A 19,551-nucleotide genomic window follows, 5' to 3' on the forward strand; every position below is an offset into this window, starting at 1 on the left:
AGATTTTCTCCTGTATATGCCCAGGAGTAGGATTGCTGGCAGACAGCTTTCTTGTAAAACCTATGCAGTTGATAAGATAGGAGGCTAGATTTGACCATTATGATTAGGAGAAAGCACATTATTGCCTCTGGAAAAACATCTGCAAGTTCCTGTCTAAGTGGTGGGAATGAGCACTATTCCTTATACACAGAGCTGACACTTCTTAGTTTTAGACCCTCCATCTTTCTTCCTCTGATAGTTTTTAGAACATAGCCTTGGAAGATTAGTTACAACCCAGCTAAAGTGGGAAGGAACTTTAAGAAAAATTAAACTCCTCCATAAGATCCAAAGTTTGTGAAACGTTGATGTTTGTAGACACAGACACACACACAAAGACTGGAGGAAATATATCAAGATATTATCAATAAAGCATGGTACGTGCTCAGTTGCTCAGTCCTGTCTGACTTCTTCGTGACCCCATGGACTGTAGCCCAACAGACCCCTCTGTCCTTGGAATTTCCAGGCAGGAATACTGGAGTGGGTTGCCATTTCCTTCTCCCAACCCAGGGACCGGACCCGGTGGTCTCCCGCAGCAGCAGGCAGGTGCTGTACCATTACGCACCTGGGCTGCGTGAGCTGCCGCTCGTCTTCACCGAGTTCTTTACACTGTAAGCTCGCTGGAGCTCCTGCTCTTGTGCTGTTTTGTCCCATTTGGCTGACGGGAAGCCTGAACTGGGGAGAGCGGTAGTAACCTCTTTTTCTGGACAGCGGGGCCGTGAGGGGGTTTTAACTGCTCTTCTCTGCTTTTCTGCGTGTTCTGAATCTTCTACAATGAACAGGGGTCATTAGGAACAACACGTGGTGGGGGTCTAGTCGCTCAATTGTGTCCGACTCTTCCGACCCCTTGGACTGTAGCCCGCCAAGCTCCTCGGTCCATGGGATTCTCCAGGCAGGAATACTGGAGTGGGCTGCCATTCCCTTCTCCAGGGGATCCTCCTGACTCAGGAATCGAACCTGGTTCTCCTGCATTGCAGGCAGATTCTTTACCGACAGAGCTATAAGGGAAGCCCCATACAGTAATACATATGAAATGTCATTGTAAACAACATGTTATTAAACACAAATCAAAGAATACAGCAACCTATGAGGAAAAAACTCTTTTCCAGGTGACAGACTACCCCACTAAGCTGCTTGTGGGGCTCAAGGTGGCTGATGAATCATGCACAAGGCTGATCTGAGAGTTTCTGCCCTGGCTGCAAGGCTTACTGAAGTATGCCAGGGGCTTGCCTGGTGGTCCAGTGGCTAAGACTTCACACTTCCAATGCAGGGGGCCCAGGTTCAATTCCTGGTCAGGGAGCTAGATCCCACATGCCACAACTAAGCATTTGAATACCACAGCTGAGACCCAATGCAGCCAGACAAATACACATAAATAAATAATTTTAAAAAGTAACCATGCCAGCTTTCTTTTTTTGAAAAAAATTGTTCTGGCCACGCAGCATGTGGGACCCTAGTTCCCTGACCAGGGATTGAACCCATACCCCCTGGATTGGAATCATGGAGTATTAAGCACTGGACTATCAGCTTACCCTCCAGCTTACTTTAAAGGTCATCTGTGCATGCCTGACATTTCACATTGTGAAATCACAGAGCAGTTGGACCCAGTGGCTCATCTGAGGGACTTGCACCTCCATGCCGCTGACCCGGGTCTTCTAAGAAAAACACACACATCTATGCCTGATCCTTCAACCACAACTCATTCAAAAAGAAAACAAAGATAAGGATAAAGTGAGTTTCATTAAGGAAAACCCTCCATGTGCTTGATAACTTATTGGCAAAGACAGACGGGAAGTGTGCAGCCCACCAGCATCTCCTTGGCCGCCCAGAGCCCGTCTCACCTGCCGCAGTGTGTGGTCAACGTTTATCTCACCCAGAACCAAGGGAAGGGAGGTGCTGAGGCCCACCGATGGCTCACACTGTTTCCAGGCTGATTACGGGTGCGACGGACGTGAGTTTTCAGATTTTCAAAATATGAAAATGTTGAGCTTCCATTGTGCTCTGTTCGATGACCACTGCCTGGTGTCAGGTCTGAGAAGACCTTTCTGGCTTCATCTACATTTGGGGGACGACTTTCCCGACTCACAGCCGGGCCCCGGGGAGAAGACAGCCCGCGGTGTCTCAGTAGGTTGTGGCTCCCCCGTCACGGTGGGTGTGAGAAGCATCTGGCGTGGTGAGGGGTGGTGGTCAGAGGGCACCGGGCTTGCCTTTCGGCTCTAGATCTTGCAAATGGCCTCTTCAAAACAAGGGGGCTTTGGAACTTGCCTGGCAGCCCAGGGTTACAACTCCATGCTTTTCCTACAGGAAAGCAGGTTGATCCCTGGTCAGAGGACTCTGATCCCACACACTGCACAGCGAAGTGTTGAGGTTTTTTATTTCTGATTGAATTTAGGGCATGGGTAGCTCACAAGTGTTAAACAGGTTTCCCAAAGTGCCTGAAAGGACTTAGCAGAAGGGACAGCGGGGGATGCAGATAAGCCGCTTTCTTCCCCCAGAAGAGATAAGGACAGGCGTCCAGCATTCATCTCTCACCTGGCCTGAAGGGAACCATCCCTTCCCACCCAAGGTGCTGCAGCCCTGCGGCTGGCACCAGCATCACCTGCAGAACACGCTCGCCTGGTCTGAGTGAGCCAGGGCCAGGAGAGCCGTGGCAGGGACCAACAAGCCAGGTGGTACCGGGAGACTGAAACCTGTTACAGAGGAGGGCGGCCCTACACGGCGTGGCTCGTCGTTTGACTGAGTAAGACAAGGCTGTGGTCCATGTGATCGGATTGGTTAGTTTTCTGTGATTGCGGTTTTCAGTCTCTCTGCCCCCTGATGGAGAAGGATAAGAGGCTTATGGAAGCTTCCTGATGGGAGAGACTGACTGAGGGGAAACTGGGTCTTGTTCTGATGGGCGGGGCCATGTTCAGTAAATCTTGAATCCATGGGGTCCCAAAGAGTCGGACACGACCGAGCGACTGAACCGAACTGAACTGAGGAGGGAGGCTGGTGCATGAAGGTCACAAACAGTAGCCAGAGCGTGGGTGAGAGCGGACGGGATGGGGCCAGGCCGACAGCTGGAGGCCATGGAAGTCAGTGGCCGAGGGTGTGTCCTCTCCGAGTCTCTGACCTGAATGGCTCCTCCTCTCCTGCAAAACAGAGCGGTGGCCCCTTATCTGTTTCGCAGGCGGTTTGCCCGTCACAGAGCTTTGCGTCTGCTCTTGTGGTTCCCATGCAACCGGCCACTTCTAAGCGGGAACAGGAAGCTGGGTGGCTGCTGATTGAAGGGCAGGGGGCGGCTGGGAACACGGACTCTAGAGACTCCTCACCAAGTCAGTCCTGAACCCAGAAGAAGGAGAACCCTCTAGCAAGGACCCCACAGAAAGCATATGTGAGCCTCTCCCTTAGAGCAGAGTCACAAACTTACTAATAGGTTATAGGTGGGTTTTTTTTTTTTTTTTTCAATGTTAGTAAGACCTGAATTGTCCTAAGGTTTTACTGACAATAAAATAATTGGTCTTGATGGTCATCATTATAATGAAAATAGCACGTAGCATCCTGTAATGAAATGACCCCTTCCTCTCCGTCTCTCCAGATAAGCTTTCTGAGCTTTTTGAGGCTGGGACTCTTTCACCTCCATCCTTAGAATCTAGCCAGAATAGGTGGGGGTTTTCCCCCTTTAAAAAGAAAGTCAACTTTATTGAGTTATAATTTGTATACAGTGAAATACACTGATTTTTAAAAATCAGGTTTATGGAAGTATACATTACATACATAAAATTCACCATTTTTGGTATACTGAGTTTTCTTAATTTAAAAAAATTTTTATCAGGGGATAGGTGATCTGCAATGTCTGAATAGTGTTGAATGAAAGTTCCAGGATGGACTTGGGAGAGACTGGAGAGAGGAAAGGCCCTCCAGCCTCCCCTCCCCTCGTCCAAGGCTGAACCGAGGGTGACTGCAGACCCACTGGGCTTTCACACACCACTTGGGACAGTGAGGGCTTCCCTGCTGGCTCAGATGGTAAAGAACCTGCCTGCAATGCAGGAGATGCGGGTTCAGTCACTGGGTTGGGAAGATCCCCTGGAGGAGGGCACGGCAACCGGCTCTAGTGTTGTTGCTGGAGAATCGCATGGACAGAGGAGACCCATGGACTAGTCCATGGGAGAGCAGAGTCAGACACGACTGAGCAACTAACACTTTCACTTTTCACTTTGGGATGTAAAAGACTACCACTAGGGAGATCTTTAAAATGACAAGTTTACTTTTATGAGTAGCTCTATGTGTATTTCTCAGACTAAGACAGACAATGAAAGAATTGAAAAGAAGAACAAAGCAAAAGGCACAGAACAGCAAACCAGGCAGGGAGGTGGTTTCTAGGACCGATTAATCAGCCACAGGGCACAGGGCAGCTGAGTGAGTTTTTCTGATTCGTATTTCTTCTTTTTATGTTTGTGCTCATTTATAAAGAGCCAAAGTAAACACACAAAGACATGGCCAAGCTTCTGCCTTCTCCGCCTTCGCTTTCCTCTCTGCTTCACTGGGTCACTGGCTTCTTCACTCCACTTGCATTTTCCCGCTGGTAACAAGGTATACGCTCAACAGGGTGACTTTTTCCCCCAACTTTGCTGCACTGTGGGCAGTCATCCTCTTCTCTTTTTAAAATGACACAATGGGAACAAAGTAAACGATTAACTGTGTAGTTATTCCTGCAAATGGAGGAAAGAAATGAGCTGTAAGAATGTGAGCCGTGTAATTGATTCTCAGCTGCATGCTTCCCGCATTAGAACTGCGAGTGCCAGAACTCATTTCCCACCCAGTGGCTTGACACACGGTAATGAGCTGCTTACACACGATTGTGTGTTTAAAAAGCCTGGAGTTTCTTATAATTAGAGATTGATTTCACTGTTAGCCTGGCAAACAGTTTAACTGTTAGCATGAAGCCAGGATCGTTCTGCCTCTGAGGACTTGCTGTCATCGTGTGGAGTGGGGTGGTGTTCCCGGCCGGATTATTCAACACTTGGCAGAATCTCCTCTTCTGACCCAAGTCATTTGGGGTCATTTCCCTGCTTTCCAGCACCCATAACAGGAAGTAAAACTAAAAATTTTAAACTGAAGTGTCAGTGGTTTACAATACTGCGTCAGCTTTAGGTATATGGTAAAGTGATGTTTGCACATATTTTTTCACGTTATTTTCCATCATAGGTTCTTACAGGACACCGAGTGTGGCCCCTTGTGCTGTACAGAGAACCCTTCCGGCTCATCTGCTCTGTGCGCAGCGGTCTGTCTGTTCCCCCATTACTCCTAGCTTTCCCCTCCTCTCTTCCCTCTCCCCTTTGGTAACCATGAGTTTTTCTATGTCTGTGAGTGTGCTCCTGTTTTGCCTGTAGATTCATTTGTGTTTTTTTTTATACTTTAGATTTATATAAGTGATACATAACATTTGTCTTTCTCTGACGTACTGAGCTGATGTGAAATTCTCTAGGTCCGTCTGTGTTGCTGCAAATGGCAATATTTCCTTCTTTTTTATGACTAATATTGTATCTACACCACTTCGGAAGCCCGTCGCCTGTTGATGGTCGCTTGGGTTGTTTCTGTGTCTTGGAAATTGTAAACAGTGCTGCTGTGAACACTGGTGTGCATGCAACTTAAAAATTTATTTCATTTATATTTACCTTTTTAAAAACTTATTTGGTTGTTCCAGGTCTTAGTCGTGGATGCAGGATCTGGCTTCCTGACCAGGGATCGAACCTGGGCCCCCTGTACTGGGCCACTGGGCCACCAGGGCAGTCCCCCTACATTTACATTTTTTTTACTGATAAAAGAACCTGAAATTTAAAGCTATTAATTCCACTTTTTACTTACAGTTTTTTAGTCCATGCTATTTTTTCCAAAATAGCATTATTGTTTTCTGTTTACAAAAGTAGTAAGCTTGTTATTTTTTGTCTAATTTAAATATTAGACAATTCAGAAATATGTCAGCTGTAAAGTCTCATTGTAAATCCTGCTCCCCCATATGGCTACTATCTACTGTCCTTTCCAGGCATACGTATAGAATTCATTTTAATTTTATAATGGGATCATGTATCTACTGAATTCTGTATTTTTTTCTTTTTACAAAATGCTAATGTCACATGGTTGATAACATGTGACGATGTGCTTCAGTGTCTAGCCCAGCACCTGGCACATAGCGAGGGCCTGGTAGACAGTGAGATTTATGAAAGTAAGATTCAGGGGTTATCTTTGAATTTCAGATCTCCATTCTCTATACTGTGGATGACTGGGAGTTCATATAAAATAGCAGAAAATGGAGGCGTATAGGGAGGGAGCTAAAAGTCGAGCGTATGGGGCTTGACCTGGTATCTCTGAGATGCTGTGGACAGCTGGTTGATGCGTGCACTGCACCAGAGGAGTTGAGTGGAGAGCTCAAACCTACATGCACTTCATGCCCTGCATCCAGGGGTATGTCTGCCCAGAGGGGAGCCTCTTGCTGATTTTCACACAAATTCACACACCAGCTAAGTGCCACCCCTTTGGCTACTAGTAAGAGATTGCTTCTCAGGGGGTAGTGTCCTGTTGTAAGACACAGCATGGCATCACCCTGGAGAAGCTAGTTTGGAGCACTGAGCGCCCCCAAATGGATGCTGCTAACTGCAGCGGGCCTCCCGGGGCGCCCCAAGCAGCGTCTGCAAGATGGACTTCCACAGGCGACCGGCGTTATGCTTGGGGACCAGGGCCCTGGGATTCCCGACAAAGCCCCGAAGCAGCGGAAGGGGATTTGGAGGCCAGAAAGAAACACGTCCAGGCAGCGGTGTTCCGAAGGCAGCAATGGGGCTGGAGACAAGGTCCAGCAAGGCGTAAAGGATTGGTTCCGACAGTCACACGGAGTAAGACTCAGAGGACTGTAGAAGGACAAAACCACACGGGAGCCAGTGTGGTCCAGGCATCTGCTTGGCCCTGGAGAGACAGCAGGTGAAACAGTGAGGTCCAGGGTCTCAGGGAGCTTTCATTCTGTGATGACAAGTCCACGAGGAGGTGGTTTGAGATCGGGGCAAGTGCTCTAAGGAAAATAAAGCAGATGAGATGATCGCGTGCCGATGGGCAGAGGGCCAGGCTGTTCTTTAAGTGGCCGACGGCTGGGGTGCGCGATCCTGGAGCTGAGATCTGAAGTCAGCTGTGTGATGAAGAGCATTCCAGAGGGAGAGCGCCGCAGGCACCAAGGCCCCGAGGCAGGCCAGCACGGTCGAGGAATGCTGAGCTGGGGGCAGAATAGCACAAGGAAGTTGGAAGCAGAGACGTCACGTGGCTGACAAAGGCCTGTCTAGTCAAAGCTGTGGTTTTTCCAGTAGTCATGTACAGACGTGAGAGTTGGACTATAAAGAAAGCTGAGGACTGAAGAATTGATGCTTTTGAACTGTGGTGTTGGAGAAGACTCTTGAGAGTCCCTTGGACTGCAAGGAGATCCAACCAATCCATCCTAAAGAAAATCAATCCCGAATATTCTTCGGAAGAACTGATGCTGAAGCTGAAACTCCAATACTTTGGCCTCCTGATGCAAAGAGCTGACTCATTGGAAAAGACCCCGATGTTGGGAAAGATTAAGGGCAGAAGGAGAAGGGTGTGACAGAGGGTGAGATGGTAGAGAGCATCACTGACTCAGTGGACATGATGAGCAGACTGTAGGAGAGAGTGGAGGACAGAGGAGCCTGGCGTGCTGCAGCCCATGGCGTCACACAGAATTGGACATGACTTAGCAACCGAACAACAACAACGACAGCCAGGAGGAACCCACACCCCAGAGCCTCCGCACCACAGTGCAGGCTCTTAAAGAAGGGTTCGATTCTCCCGGTGCCTGGCCTCACCTTAAGAATAAAAGACTTAAGAAACTTGTTCGTTCCTTCTGGTTCTTGAAGCGTTACCCCCATGAAGAGCATTCTGGTTCTTAAAGGCCAGTTAAGGAGCACTGAGTTTAAACGTTGTAAACATGCCATACAACAAAGCTGTCATTTAGACCTGGGGGGATGGAGTCAGGGAACGGTGCTATTCACTGCTCGGCTTTGATGGAGGGCTGGAGTCACGAGTTGCCTCCCCTTGCCGGCCCCCTCTCTCCAATGAGATAAATCTGGTACTAAAACCGGAGGAGCACAGAGATAAACTGAAACCCATCTCATGTTAATGTTGCCGCTTTGACAATCCCACCATATCACCTGTAGGATCCTGATGTAGCCTCTGAATTATCGGAGGAAGATTAATTATGTCCAGTAAAGTCTGAGGGTTAAGGATATTGGAAAAGAGTGGAAGATAAATGTGCCAGTGACTTTTGTAGGCTTTAGGCTCCTTGGTGAGAAATAAATCAGCGAAAGTTCATTCTCTCCCCAGGGCAGTGAATTTATTGAGATCATTCCTCTGGCCACTTCTGGCAGAGCTCTGATACATCCTGGGGAGTAGGTGAGTAAATAATGGCAATTTAAAAGCAGCCTGTGGGGGAGGGAGCTTGAGGCTCCCGCTGCTGTCAGCCACCTACCTCTTCCCTTAGGGGAAGACATATTTCTCTCATCAGACCAACCTAAGCTCCCACCAAGTGGGAATGAGAGGAGGCACTTCTCTTGGCCACCGACCACCCCCTTCTCAGAGACGCAGGTCCTCTGCACATCTTAGCTTCCCCAGGTGAAAACTCAGAGCGCTGGCCCTGCTGGAAGCCCAGCCAGGACCCTGCCGGAAGTCCAGCCAGGACCCTGCCTCCCTCCTGCCTCTTCTCCAGGAAGAGGCTCTAAGATGCACCTTCCCAGGAGCGCTTACTCCGGCACAAACCCAGCCAAGGGTGTGGCGTCACATCAGGGCTAAGAGCGTGACCGGAGAGCCATTTGCTTTAAACCGTAGATTCTGTCTTTCTCAACCTTACTGAGATATAATTGACATATAGGAATATGTACATATTTAAGGTGGACGGTTTGAGGAGTTTTGACACATGTATGCACCCAGGAAACTAGCTGAACAATAAAGATAATGAACATTCCCATCATTTCCAAACCTTCCTGTGCCTCGTGGTGATCTACCCTCCCTTCCGCATCCCCTGGTAGCCACTACTCCTCTGTCACTCTGAATTAGTTTGCATTTTCTAGAATCTATATATACTTGGGGTGATACAGTATATGCTCTTTTTCAGCTTCTCTCACTTAGCATAGTCATTCGAGGTTGATCTATCTTGTTACATGTATCAGTCACTTGTTTCTTGTTACTGGCTGTCCAGTATTTCCAACATCACTTGTTTTGATGTTAAAAAACATTTTCATTTCTTGGTTGAATTTCCTAGGCACCCTTGTAAAAAATCAACTGACTGTGTGATGTGTGTTTATTTCTAGACTCTGTTGAGTTTCACTGGTCTGTATGTCTGTCTATCTTTACACTAATACTTCATTGTCTAGATTATTTTAACCGTATAAGAAGTCTTCAAATCAGATAGCATTAGTTTCTAGCGTTGGTCTTTCTTAAGTTGCTTTGGCTGTTTCAGCCGCTCAGTTGTGTCTGACTATTTCAGGTCCTTTGCACTTCTACATGAAATTTAAAATTAACTTGTCAGTTGCTACCAAAAAAAAAGTCCTGCTGGGATTTTGATTAGGATTGCCTTGAATCTATAGATCAATTTGGGGAGAATTGACGTCTTAGCAATAAGAGCCTTCTTTCTTTTTTTTTTTTTCAGTAAGAGGTTTCTGATCTATAAACATGGCATGCTCATGCCCCGTCACTAAGTCGTGTCTGACTCCGTGTGACCCCATGGACTGTAGCCTGCCAGGCTCCTCTGTCCATGGGATTCCCAGGCAAGGATACTGGAGTGGGCTGCCATGCCCTCCTCCAGGGGATCTTCCCGACCCAGGGATTGAACCCTCGTCTCTTATTTCTCCTGCACTGACAGGATTCTTTACCACTGGCACCACCCAAGGAGCTCATGAACACGGCATCTCTCTCCATGTATTTAGCCCTTCTTTTTCGGGGCGAGGAGAGGGGGCCAAGGTAGAAGAAATACGGACTTTAATGAAGATTCTTCCCGTTTATTATAAGTGAGGCCCGTGAAAACACCCAAACGAAAAGACAAAAAGGGAGGCAAGGACTCAGAGTCCACTGTCTCTGTCCACACGGCCTAAGACGGAGCGGGCTGGTCCTCTGTTGCTGCCGCAGGGCCGGCCTGCAGGACGGAGAAGGGATTCCATGACCGCAGGTCTCAGGGGACCCCGCCTCGGGTGACAGTAACAGCCCACTCCTGCCGCCCGCCCCGCGGTGGGAGGGCAAGTTTCTCCCGTCCGAGCGCCCGGCCATGTCTCTTGCTCGGGTCTCCCCATGGGAAAAGGTACTGCTGCCCGTTCCAACTGCCTCCCAGGCGGGGTGAGGAAAATGCCAATGGTCTTAAACGGGCTTTGAAAAGCTAAAGAAGTGATGTATAAACGTCATCGATTATTGTCATTCTGTGCTCAGGAAGAAGCTATGGGAAGCAAATCAGGAGAGTAAATCTACAGCCCTAAAATACATGCACGTGAAATGAGAGTAAACAGAGTTCCAAGCCTGCCGATGGCATCTGGGAGTTGTCCCCTGCTTTGACGTCTCAACGCCCCTGTTCCCACCTCCACGAAATCCAGCTGGGATGACAGCTCCGTCACCGCCCCCCGCCCGCCATCCACCCCTGCAGGTGGGCAGGACACAGGCCAGGAGGCAGCGCTGCGCTTTACCCAGGAGTGTAACATGCAAGCAACGTGGGCAGTGGGCATAGGATGTGTATACAGACCCCGGGGGAGGGGCCTGGCCAGGAGGCACTGAGCAATGGAGGGGTCTGTCTGCACCCTGGCCGAGAGCGTGGCTCTGGGGCCATCTCTAAGGACGCACACCCCAGGGAGAGGGGGCAGGGTCTAAGGGACACACACCCGGGGAGAGGGGACGGGCTCTAAGGGACACACACCCGGGGAGAGGGGACAGCGCCGCTCCAGCCCCTTTGGCCCCACCTCACCTGGAGTTGGTGCTGAGCAAGGAGAGGCTGGGGTCTCAGACACCAGGAAGCTGTCTGCACCCCCATCCTTGACTTCAGGGGCCCAGGAACTCTTTCATATAATATCTTCAGCACCAGGAGCCAGTCAAAGGCACACAGTTTACCCGCTGGAGGGAGGGTTGTGGAAAGGCTTCGGGTGCCCTGAGCCCGGAGAGACTGAAGGGTGAAGGGTGGGCGCTCCACTGGGCGATCAGCGCAGAGCATCTTCCGTTCCCGGGAGGCAGAGCGGCCAGGCCTCCAGCGCCTACCTTGGGGACGGGGTATCAGGTGGGCACAGGGCAGGTCCAGGGAAGGGGCCCCTCTGTACACGGATACTTTGGTGAGGCTTGGGGGAGCAGGCCTCCACCCCGCCTCCAGACTGCAGCCCTCTACCTGAGCTGCGTGCCGGACCCCGCGTCCTCGCTGTCCGCAGTCCTGCGCGAGGCCGGGCGCTGCTGGGAACCCTGCCGGGGCGGGCGGTCCTGCGGGCAGGGATGGGGGCCGGGCGCGGGGCGTCCTCCGGGGACAGCCCCGGGCAGCTCGCAGTTTCCGCCGGCGCCCCGGCTGCGGGAGACCCAGCTCACCGCCCGCAGAGATGCCGGGCCGGTGCTGTCCCCGCGGTTGCGGATGAGGTGGCCGGCTCTCCCGAAGCGCTGACCGTCCGTCCCAGCGCATCCGCGGGCCCCCGAGCAGCCCGTGGGCTGCCCGCTCCGCCGGCCGGGGAGCGCGCCCTGGCCCCGCTGATGGAGCGGCCTCGGCCTCCCGCGGCCCCGCGGCCTCCCGGAGCTGCTCACGCCGGTGACGGGGAGGCGGAGGCCTGCGCGGGCATCTTCAGAGGGCTTCACTCACAGACGCCTGGGACGCTGCCACTGACGGCGGGACGGGGCCGGCCCGGCCGCCTGCTGCCCGGCCTTGTCTAGGGTCTGGATGTTTTTAGGTTTTCTTCAATTTTTCTCAGTAATGCTTTATAGTCTTCAGTATACAGGCCTTGCACGTCTTTTGTCAAATTTTCCTCAAGCATTTTATACTCCTGATGCTCTTGTAAATGATATTGTAGTTCAATTTTGATCATTGTATATACTGCTACTATCTAGAAATACAATTGTGTTTGTATACTGCAATTTTGCTAAACATATGTTCTTAATTTTTTTAAGATTCAGTTGTTTTTTTTTAATAGAGAATCATGTCTCCTGTAAATGAAGACTTCTTTCTTTTATGAGAACATTCGTAAATGCATCCATAACCTTTCATTTTTCATATTTTTATTTTCATTCTATTCAAAATGCTTTTCAGTTTCTATTTATTTCTTCTTTTACTCATGGGTGATTTTAAAGTGTGTTATTTCAAATAGCTGGGGGTTTTGTGCCAATCTCTTATTATTTTCTCATTTAAGCCCTGGTGGTCCTCAGCATACTTTTTATGATTTGAATGCTTTTAGATTTATTGAGTTTTGTCTTAGGGCCAAGAATATTATCTATTTTGGTAAATGTTCAATTCTTGAAAAGAATGTGTTCTGCTCTTGGCGGGTGGAGTCTTCTACAAGTGTTAATTAGGTCAAGCTGATCAGCAGTGTTGTTCGAGTCTTCTGTATCCTTGCAGACTTTATGTCTAATCATCCTGCCGTTTACTGTGAGACATGTTGAAACCTTCACTGGTAATCATGGTCGCTCACGTCTCCTTAACCGTTCCAGCAGTTTGTGCTTCACGTATTTTGAAGCTCTATTAGTTGCTGAAGCATTTGGGGTTTAATGTCTTCTTGATGAACTGGTCCCTTTATTCATGGTAGAAAATCCCCCTAGAAATACTCTTCTTTCCTCTAGTGGTAGTCCTGACTCTAACCTATGCTTTGTCTGTAATGAATATAAACTCTCCACCTTTCTTTTGCTCAGTGTTAATGTGGAATATCTTTCCCATCCTTATACTTCTAACTTCTCCAGTTCCAGTTCCAGTTTAGTCGTTCATTCGTGTCCGACTCTTTGCGAACCCCATGAACTGCAGCACGCCAGGCCTCCCTGTCTATCACCAACTCTCAGAGTCCACCCAAATCCATGTCCATTGAGTCGGTGATGCCATCCAACCATCTCATCCTCTGTCGTCCAATTCTCCTCCTGCCTTCAATCTTCTCCAGCATCAGGGTCTTTTCAAATGAGTCAACTCTTCCCATCAGTGGCCAAAGTATTGGAGTTTCAGTTTCAACATCAGTCCTTCCAATGAACACCCAGGACTGATCTCCTTTAGGATGAACTGGTTGGATCTCCTTGCAGTCCAGGGGTCTCTCTAACTTCTCAGGGCCTTTATATTTAAAGTGGGTCTCAAAAGAATAAATAAATAAAGTGGGTCTCGTGTAGACCATATAGTTGGATCTTGCTTTTTCTTCCCCTTAATCTGAAAATCAGTGCTGACTAGTTAGGTGTTTAAATATTACAGTTAATGTGATTATTAGTATAACAGAGTTGAAATCTACTGCTTTACTATTTCTTTCTGTTTGTTCCATCTATTTTTGTTCTCTTTTTCATTTTCCGCCTTCTTTTGAAGGACCTGAGTAATTTTTACTATTCCATTTTATCTTCCCTGCTGGCTTATTAGCTTAACTGTGTGATGTGTTATTTTCAGTTCAGTTCAGTCACTCAGTCATGTCCGACTATTTGCGACCCCATGAATCGCAGCACGCCAGGCCTCCCTGTCCATCACCAACTTCTAGAGTTCACTCAGACTCACGTCCATCGAGTCAGTGATGACCTCCAGCCATCTCATCCTCTGTCGTCCCCTTCTCCTCCTGCCCCCAATCCCTCCCAGCATCAGTCTTTTCCAATGAGTCAACTCTTCGCATGAGGTGGCCAAAGTACTGGAGTTTCAGCTTTAGCATCATTCCTTCCAAAGAAATCCCAGGGCTGATCTCCTTCAGAATGGACTGGTTGGATCTCCTTGCAGTCCAAGGACTCTCAAGAGTCTCCTCCAACATCCACACTTCACCCGTCTGTCTTGGAGTGCTATCCTGCCCCTTCTCATGGAGTCTAGGCGCCTTCAAAGCACGGGTCACCATTCATCCCCTCCCAGGCTCTGTTCTGTTGTTGTCACACGTTTTACTTCAGCATACATGCGACCTGTTGTTCAGAGTCTGAAAACTGTCATTTCATTTATTTTGTTCAATATATTTAGTCCTTTCAGGCAAGAGGGTAGATTTAGCTCTTGTTATCCCATCATATTCAGAAGAGAAGTCCTGAGAGGTTTTTAGACACATTTAAAAATTTTTTAAGTAAAAAGTTTTCATCTCTGTCCACTATAGAAATTTTAGAAAATGTCTGACAGTAGACACAAGAGATGGGGGTTCAATCCCTCGGTTGGGAAGATCCCCTGGAGTAAGAAACGGCAACCCACTCCAGTATTCTTGCCTGGAAAATCCTATGGACAGCAGAGCCCGGCAGGTTACGGTCCATGGGGTCGCTAAGAGTCGGATGCGACTGAGCGCATGCGCACATCCTCATAGTCTTATGATTTAAGAGGAGGAGGGACACTTTCTCAATTAAAAACCTTCCACCAGTGTCATATTACTGGCTGCCTCCTAGTTCACCATCTGTTGGCTGTTCAATGTGTCTGCCCATTCCTGGTCCTGGTATTATGCTTTGTCGTTCTTTAGTCGCTCAGTCGTGTCCGACGCTTTGCGACCCCGTGGACTGTAGCCCGCCAGGCTCCTCTGTCCCTGGGATTCTCCAGGCAAGAATGCTGGAGAGGGTTGCCATTTCCTTTCCCAGGGGATCTTCTTGACCCAGGGATCAAACCCACATCTGCTGCACCGCAGGCAGATTCCTTACCACTGAGCTGCTAATCCATAAAACACAAATCATTTCAGGGCACCTTCCTGGGGCCCCTGACCCATCACAGTTGCTACCAAGCCAGAGGCCAGGAAGGAGGTCCTCTCCTTTCATCCCAGCGCCTCAGACCCATTATGACTGGGGGAGGGGTAATGGCAGGGGGAGGGGAGGAATATCTGGCAAATAGACCACTTCACAGAGAGAACAGAGGCTGCCACAGACGGGAAAGGGGAAGAAGCTCTCAGGGAAGCTGAGCAAACCTTCACAGGGAAGGCGGCCTCTGAACCAGATCTTGACTGGCAAGCAGAGGGCACCGCAGGCATCCCTCCCGAGGTGCGGAGTGGCGTGTCCCCTTGGAGAGCACGGAGCTCCATGTGAGACAGGAAGGGGCGGGATGTGGGGGGAGCTTGAGGCGCCCGGCTTCTGGGGATCTGCTGTGGAATTCTTTTTTTTTTTTTTTTTTCCTGTGAAGAACAGTGAGCTCACAGAGGTTTTTACAAAAGAGAGCAATTCACAAATCATTCTTTACTTGGATTATTTATTGATGCTTTAGTAGCCGTCACTCAACATGAGATGTTGGAGATGCAGAAATGAACAGATAACAACACACAAACAGTACTCTCCGGGAGAAGGCCGTGCTTTGCATTTAGTTGCAGGTACGCGGTAAAAACCTCACAGTGATGTTACAGCTGTGCCACCGAGACAGGATCAGGAAAGGCTTTGCAGGGTTTATCCATTGCTCAGCAGGAAGAAAAGCAAGGCGGTCAGAGCAAGCCTGGTGAGACTGGAGGAAGACCTAAACTAAGGCCATCAGGGCTGTGGTGACGGAATGCTTTCTGATGGGGTGTTTTTGAGAAAGAACGTAGGTACATGTTGGATTCAGGGAGATGGGAGAGAATACAGAGGACGACTGAGGTTTCTAACTCTATTCACCAAGGCATATGGAGCAGCTACTGTGTGTCAGGCTTTGTGCTGAGCACCAGTGTATCAGCGACCAAGTAATTCCCAGCCCTCCCACTGCCTGGAATCTAGGAAGTGAAACAGACAAGCAAACCAGCAGTCACAATACTGAGTTGGGGCGACCACAGGGCTCTGTAATTTTGCTCACAGGAATGTACATAGGAGCTCACAGAAGGGACACACTACTCGGTCCTCAAAGATTTGATGGGATCATGATATCTAAATCCAAACTTGAAATAATACACTGTTGAAGTTATCTAGCCAAAGAGGTGGGTGGATAATAAAAGAGAGTTCTGGGCCTAGGTCCAGAAGCTGGGAAGAACATGGTGGGGGTGTAGTATGAGACAAGATGAGATTGGAGAGGCAGAGAGAGACCAGCTTATCTGAGGAATCTGGCCTTTACCCCAAGGGCACTGGGGAGCTACTGCAGGGTTTGAAGCAGGAGCAGGAGACGGTAGATTGCACATTTTAACTGAAGATTGGTGGCAAAATGAAGATTGGGTAGGAGTGGGGCAAGACCGGTGGTACCCAGACAAGGCAGATGATGGCCTGGGCCAGGGACATGGCCGTGATGGGTCAGAGAGCTATTCCGGTGCTAGAGTCAATGGGACATGACGTCTGACTGGACAGAAGACGTAGGACAGTTAAGTCAGCCCCAAGGGCTCTGTGCTGGGCTCACGGTGGTGCTCTTTACCCAAAGGGGCGGAGCCTCTTTGGGGCTAAGGATAATGACCTCAGTTTGGAGCGGGTTGAGGTTCAGGTGAGCGTGAGACATCTAAATGCAGATGTCTGGCTTACTGGAGAAATCTGGGTTGAGATACAGCTTTAACCACCCCAGGACATGGATGAGTGAAAACTCAGAGAACGTGTTAGCTGTGTCAGAGAGGGCTGACAATGGGAAAAGGGCCGAGCATGGAGAGCTGGGAGGAAACTGGCTCTGAGGGAGCACAGGGAGAGACTGCCCAGGAGAACCGGAAGGGCCTCCCGGAGGAGGGCAGCGCCATGGAAACCAAGGCTACAGAGATCTCCAACAAGACGGGCGATTTCCTCACATGCTGCCATGAGACCACAGAGACTGAGGACTAAAGCTTCTCCATTGGCTTCCAGACAAGAAGGGTGGGTGACCTGTTTGAGAGCACTTTTCTGGAGGGGGGGAAACTAAGCGCCTATTCCAGAGTTTCTGGAGGCGTGAACTGCAGATACGGAATGGAGAAGCTCTTCGAAGATGTTTGGCAGGGACGCAGAGGAGAAGGAAGAGAGGTGGTGGTCACAGGAGGGAGCAGAAGGGACCCCAAAAGTGGGCAAGCTAGTAGGGCGGGTCTCGCAAGGAGCATGAAAGACTTAGGAGGAGAGGAGACAACTGATGGAGCAGGACCCCTGGGACACAGGTCGGGAACAGGTGCAGTGGCAGAACTAATCCCAGGTGGGGGAGGACCACCTCAACCGAGACCCAGAAGAGAAGGCCAGAGGTGCAGGAAGCATGGCCATGTGCGGGCTTCCGGGGACGTTCTGGGCTGGTGGCCTCTGCTTCTCTGGGAGGTGGCAAGTTAGTTGACACAAAGGGGAGAAATCATCCAGGAAGTGAAGGCGTCAGTGCTCAGTCGTATCTGACTATTTATGACCCATGGACGGCAGCCCGCCAGGCTCCTCTGTCCATGGGATTCTCCAGGCAAGGATACTGGAGTGGGTTGCCATTCCCTTCTCTAGGGGATCTCCCTGACCCAGGGATCAAACTCAGGTCTCCTGTACTGCAGGCGAGCTCTTTCCTGTCTGAACCTTCAAGGAAGCCCCACAATCCAGGAAGATTAAGAGACAGACTAAAGAGCCAAGTGCTGGCATTCCTTGGGGAGCCAGGAACATTCCTGCCATCACTCTCTAGCTAGATAGTTCAGCTCAGGCATTCTCCATCCATCTCCCAGGGAAGCTTTCTCTGATGACCTTCCTCCCCGACCTTCCCCTAAACCCAGTCAGAGTTAGGTGTTTCCCCACAGTACCCCCTAGCACCCCAAAAGTCAACAGCATTCATTGGTAAGGGCACCGATTTTGGAGTTAGAAATACTGTATGTCTGATACTGTCTCTGCCCCTTCTCAGCTGTGTGACTCTGAGCAATTTATTTTACCTCCATAATTATCATATGCAAAGTGGGGATAATATTGCCAGTAATATGTACCTCATGGGCTCCTAGGTATTAAGTAAAACGGTCCACGGAAAGCTCAGAGCCCAGAGCCTGGCACCCCGCGAGCGTCTGATAAATGCTAACTGTGGCTGCAGTGTTTCTTCACTTAGAGTTGCTGTGTTTCTGTCTTCACGCTGTGCTCACAGGCGGGAACTGAATTTCCTTCTCTGTGATGGCCGTGTGCGGCACACAGCCCGGCCTGCGGTGGGCATTCCGTGAACACTGCGGTACGGCTAGAGCTCCTGTTTCCTGACGTCATCAGGACGCCATCCTGTTTCCTGACGTCATCAGGTCGAGCCAGGACTCGTGGGAGGAAGCGGGGGCGGGGCCTGCAGAAGGCCCGCGCCTCTCCCCGAAGCAGCTGTCGCTGCCGCCTTTACCTGCCCTCTGAGAAAGGAGCGCAGACGGGCTCTGTCCTGGGAGTTCAGGAGACGGCGAGCAGGTCCTAGCAGGGACCTGCCACCTCGTGGTTGGTCCCACTTGGATTCTGGCCTCCACCTGGTCCCTCATCTTGGGTCTGTCCCTGTGCCGTGACCTCCGTCAGCGTTCTTGTACTCCTCTTTCTACCAAGCTATAATTAGGTAGCACAGGTGCCCTTTGGTTTGGCTTGAAAGAAAGAATGAAGAATGCTTCGCTCAGTTGTGTCTGACTCTTTGCGACCCTATGGGTTGTAGCCCTGCAGGCTCCTCTGTCCGTGGGATTCTCCAGGCAAGAATGCTGGAGTGGGTTGTCATGCCCTCCTCCAGGGGATCTTCCCGACCCAGGGATCGAACCCACGTCTCTTGTGTCTCCTGCATCATCAGGCGGGTTCTTTACCACTGAGCCACCGGAGAAGTCCCAGGCTCCATGTTCTTAAGCCCTGCGGGGTGGTTGGCGGCAGTGGAGGCTGAAAGACAAGAGTCTGCTTTTAAGGAGCGTGAAGCCTGAGGGGATACAAAGAAATGCTGATCGGGAACTCAGTCCAGGCCTTCAGGCCACAGCACAGTAAGAACACCCAGATTAGAAAGATAAATTGTGAAGAAAGCAGAAGAGAAGTATGTTCCAAGGGAGCTTGCAGGCACCCACAAATGTCTGGACGTTGATCGGACAACTTGCCCGTCCAGATAAATTCTCCTGCCTTTTGGATGTCAAGTCGCTTCAGCCAGGTAGAAAGAGTCTCTCTATTGTTCCTACACCAACCACTCTCTTTTGCCTTCACGAAGAAAGTCATCCAGGAGATTCGAAAGCACAAAGAGAGAGCTGATTTTTTAAGTTGACGATTAAACTTTAAAAGTTGGGGTATCTGTTATGTGCTGAGCTCACAGTCTCGGAATGGGCAAGAGTTCATCAACAGCTGACACAGTATCCGGGCGGGAGCAAAGCAGGAAGGCATTTGGCAATGGCCTTGAAGGATGGAGATGCATGTTTTGGTTTTGTTTGGGGGTTTTCTTGCAGAGCAAAGGGGGAAGCCCATAACAAAACTAGAAATAAAACTACCATAGGATTCAGCAATTCCACACCTGGGTACATAATCCAAAGAAAATGAAAACACTAATTTGAAAAGATACATGTACCCCCCCCCCCACCACGT

At 49.7% G+C, this 19,551-nt stretch overlaps 2 protein-coding genes across 2 annotated transcripts in view; both read left to right on the forward strand.

Annotated features, from left to right (window-relative positions):
* Nucleotides 1-19,551, forward strand: part of KCNK13 (potassium two pore domain channel subfamily K member 13) — a 106,220-nt gene that overhangs the window by 61,273 nt on the left and 25,396 nt on the right. The window lies entirely within an intron of this gene.
* LOC113899262 (translation initiation factor IF-2-like) lies at nucleotides 7,718-12,205 on the forward strand. The gene is made up of 2 exons (XM_027552719.1): nucleotides 7,718-8,466; nucleotides 10,489-12,205. The coding sequence occupies exon 2, from the start codon at nucleotides 11,527-11,529 to the stop codon at nucleotides 11,950-11,952; it is 426 nt and encodes a 141-aa protein (XP_027408520.1). The 5' UTR covers nucleotides 7,718-8,466; nucleotides 10,489-11,526; the 3' UTR covers nucleotides 11,953-12,205.

The sequence above is a fragment of the Bos indicus x Bos taurus genome, chromosome 10 (genome assembly GCF_003369695.1).
Source record: "Bos indicus x Bos taurus breed Angus x Brahman F1 hybrid chromosome 10, Bos_hybrid_MaternalHap_v2.0, whole genome shotgun sequence".
Lineage (NCBI taxonomy): Eukaryota > Metazoa > Chordata > Mammalia > Artiodactyla > Bovidae > Bos > Bos indicus x Bos taurus.

What these genes read in the sequence shown, in the direction of transcription:
- LOC113899262 (XM_027552719.1), top strand. Translation starts at nt 11,527, where the DNA reads ATGGGGGCCGGGCGCGGGGCGTCCTCCGGGGACAGCCCCGGGCAGCTC.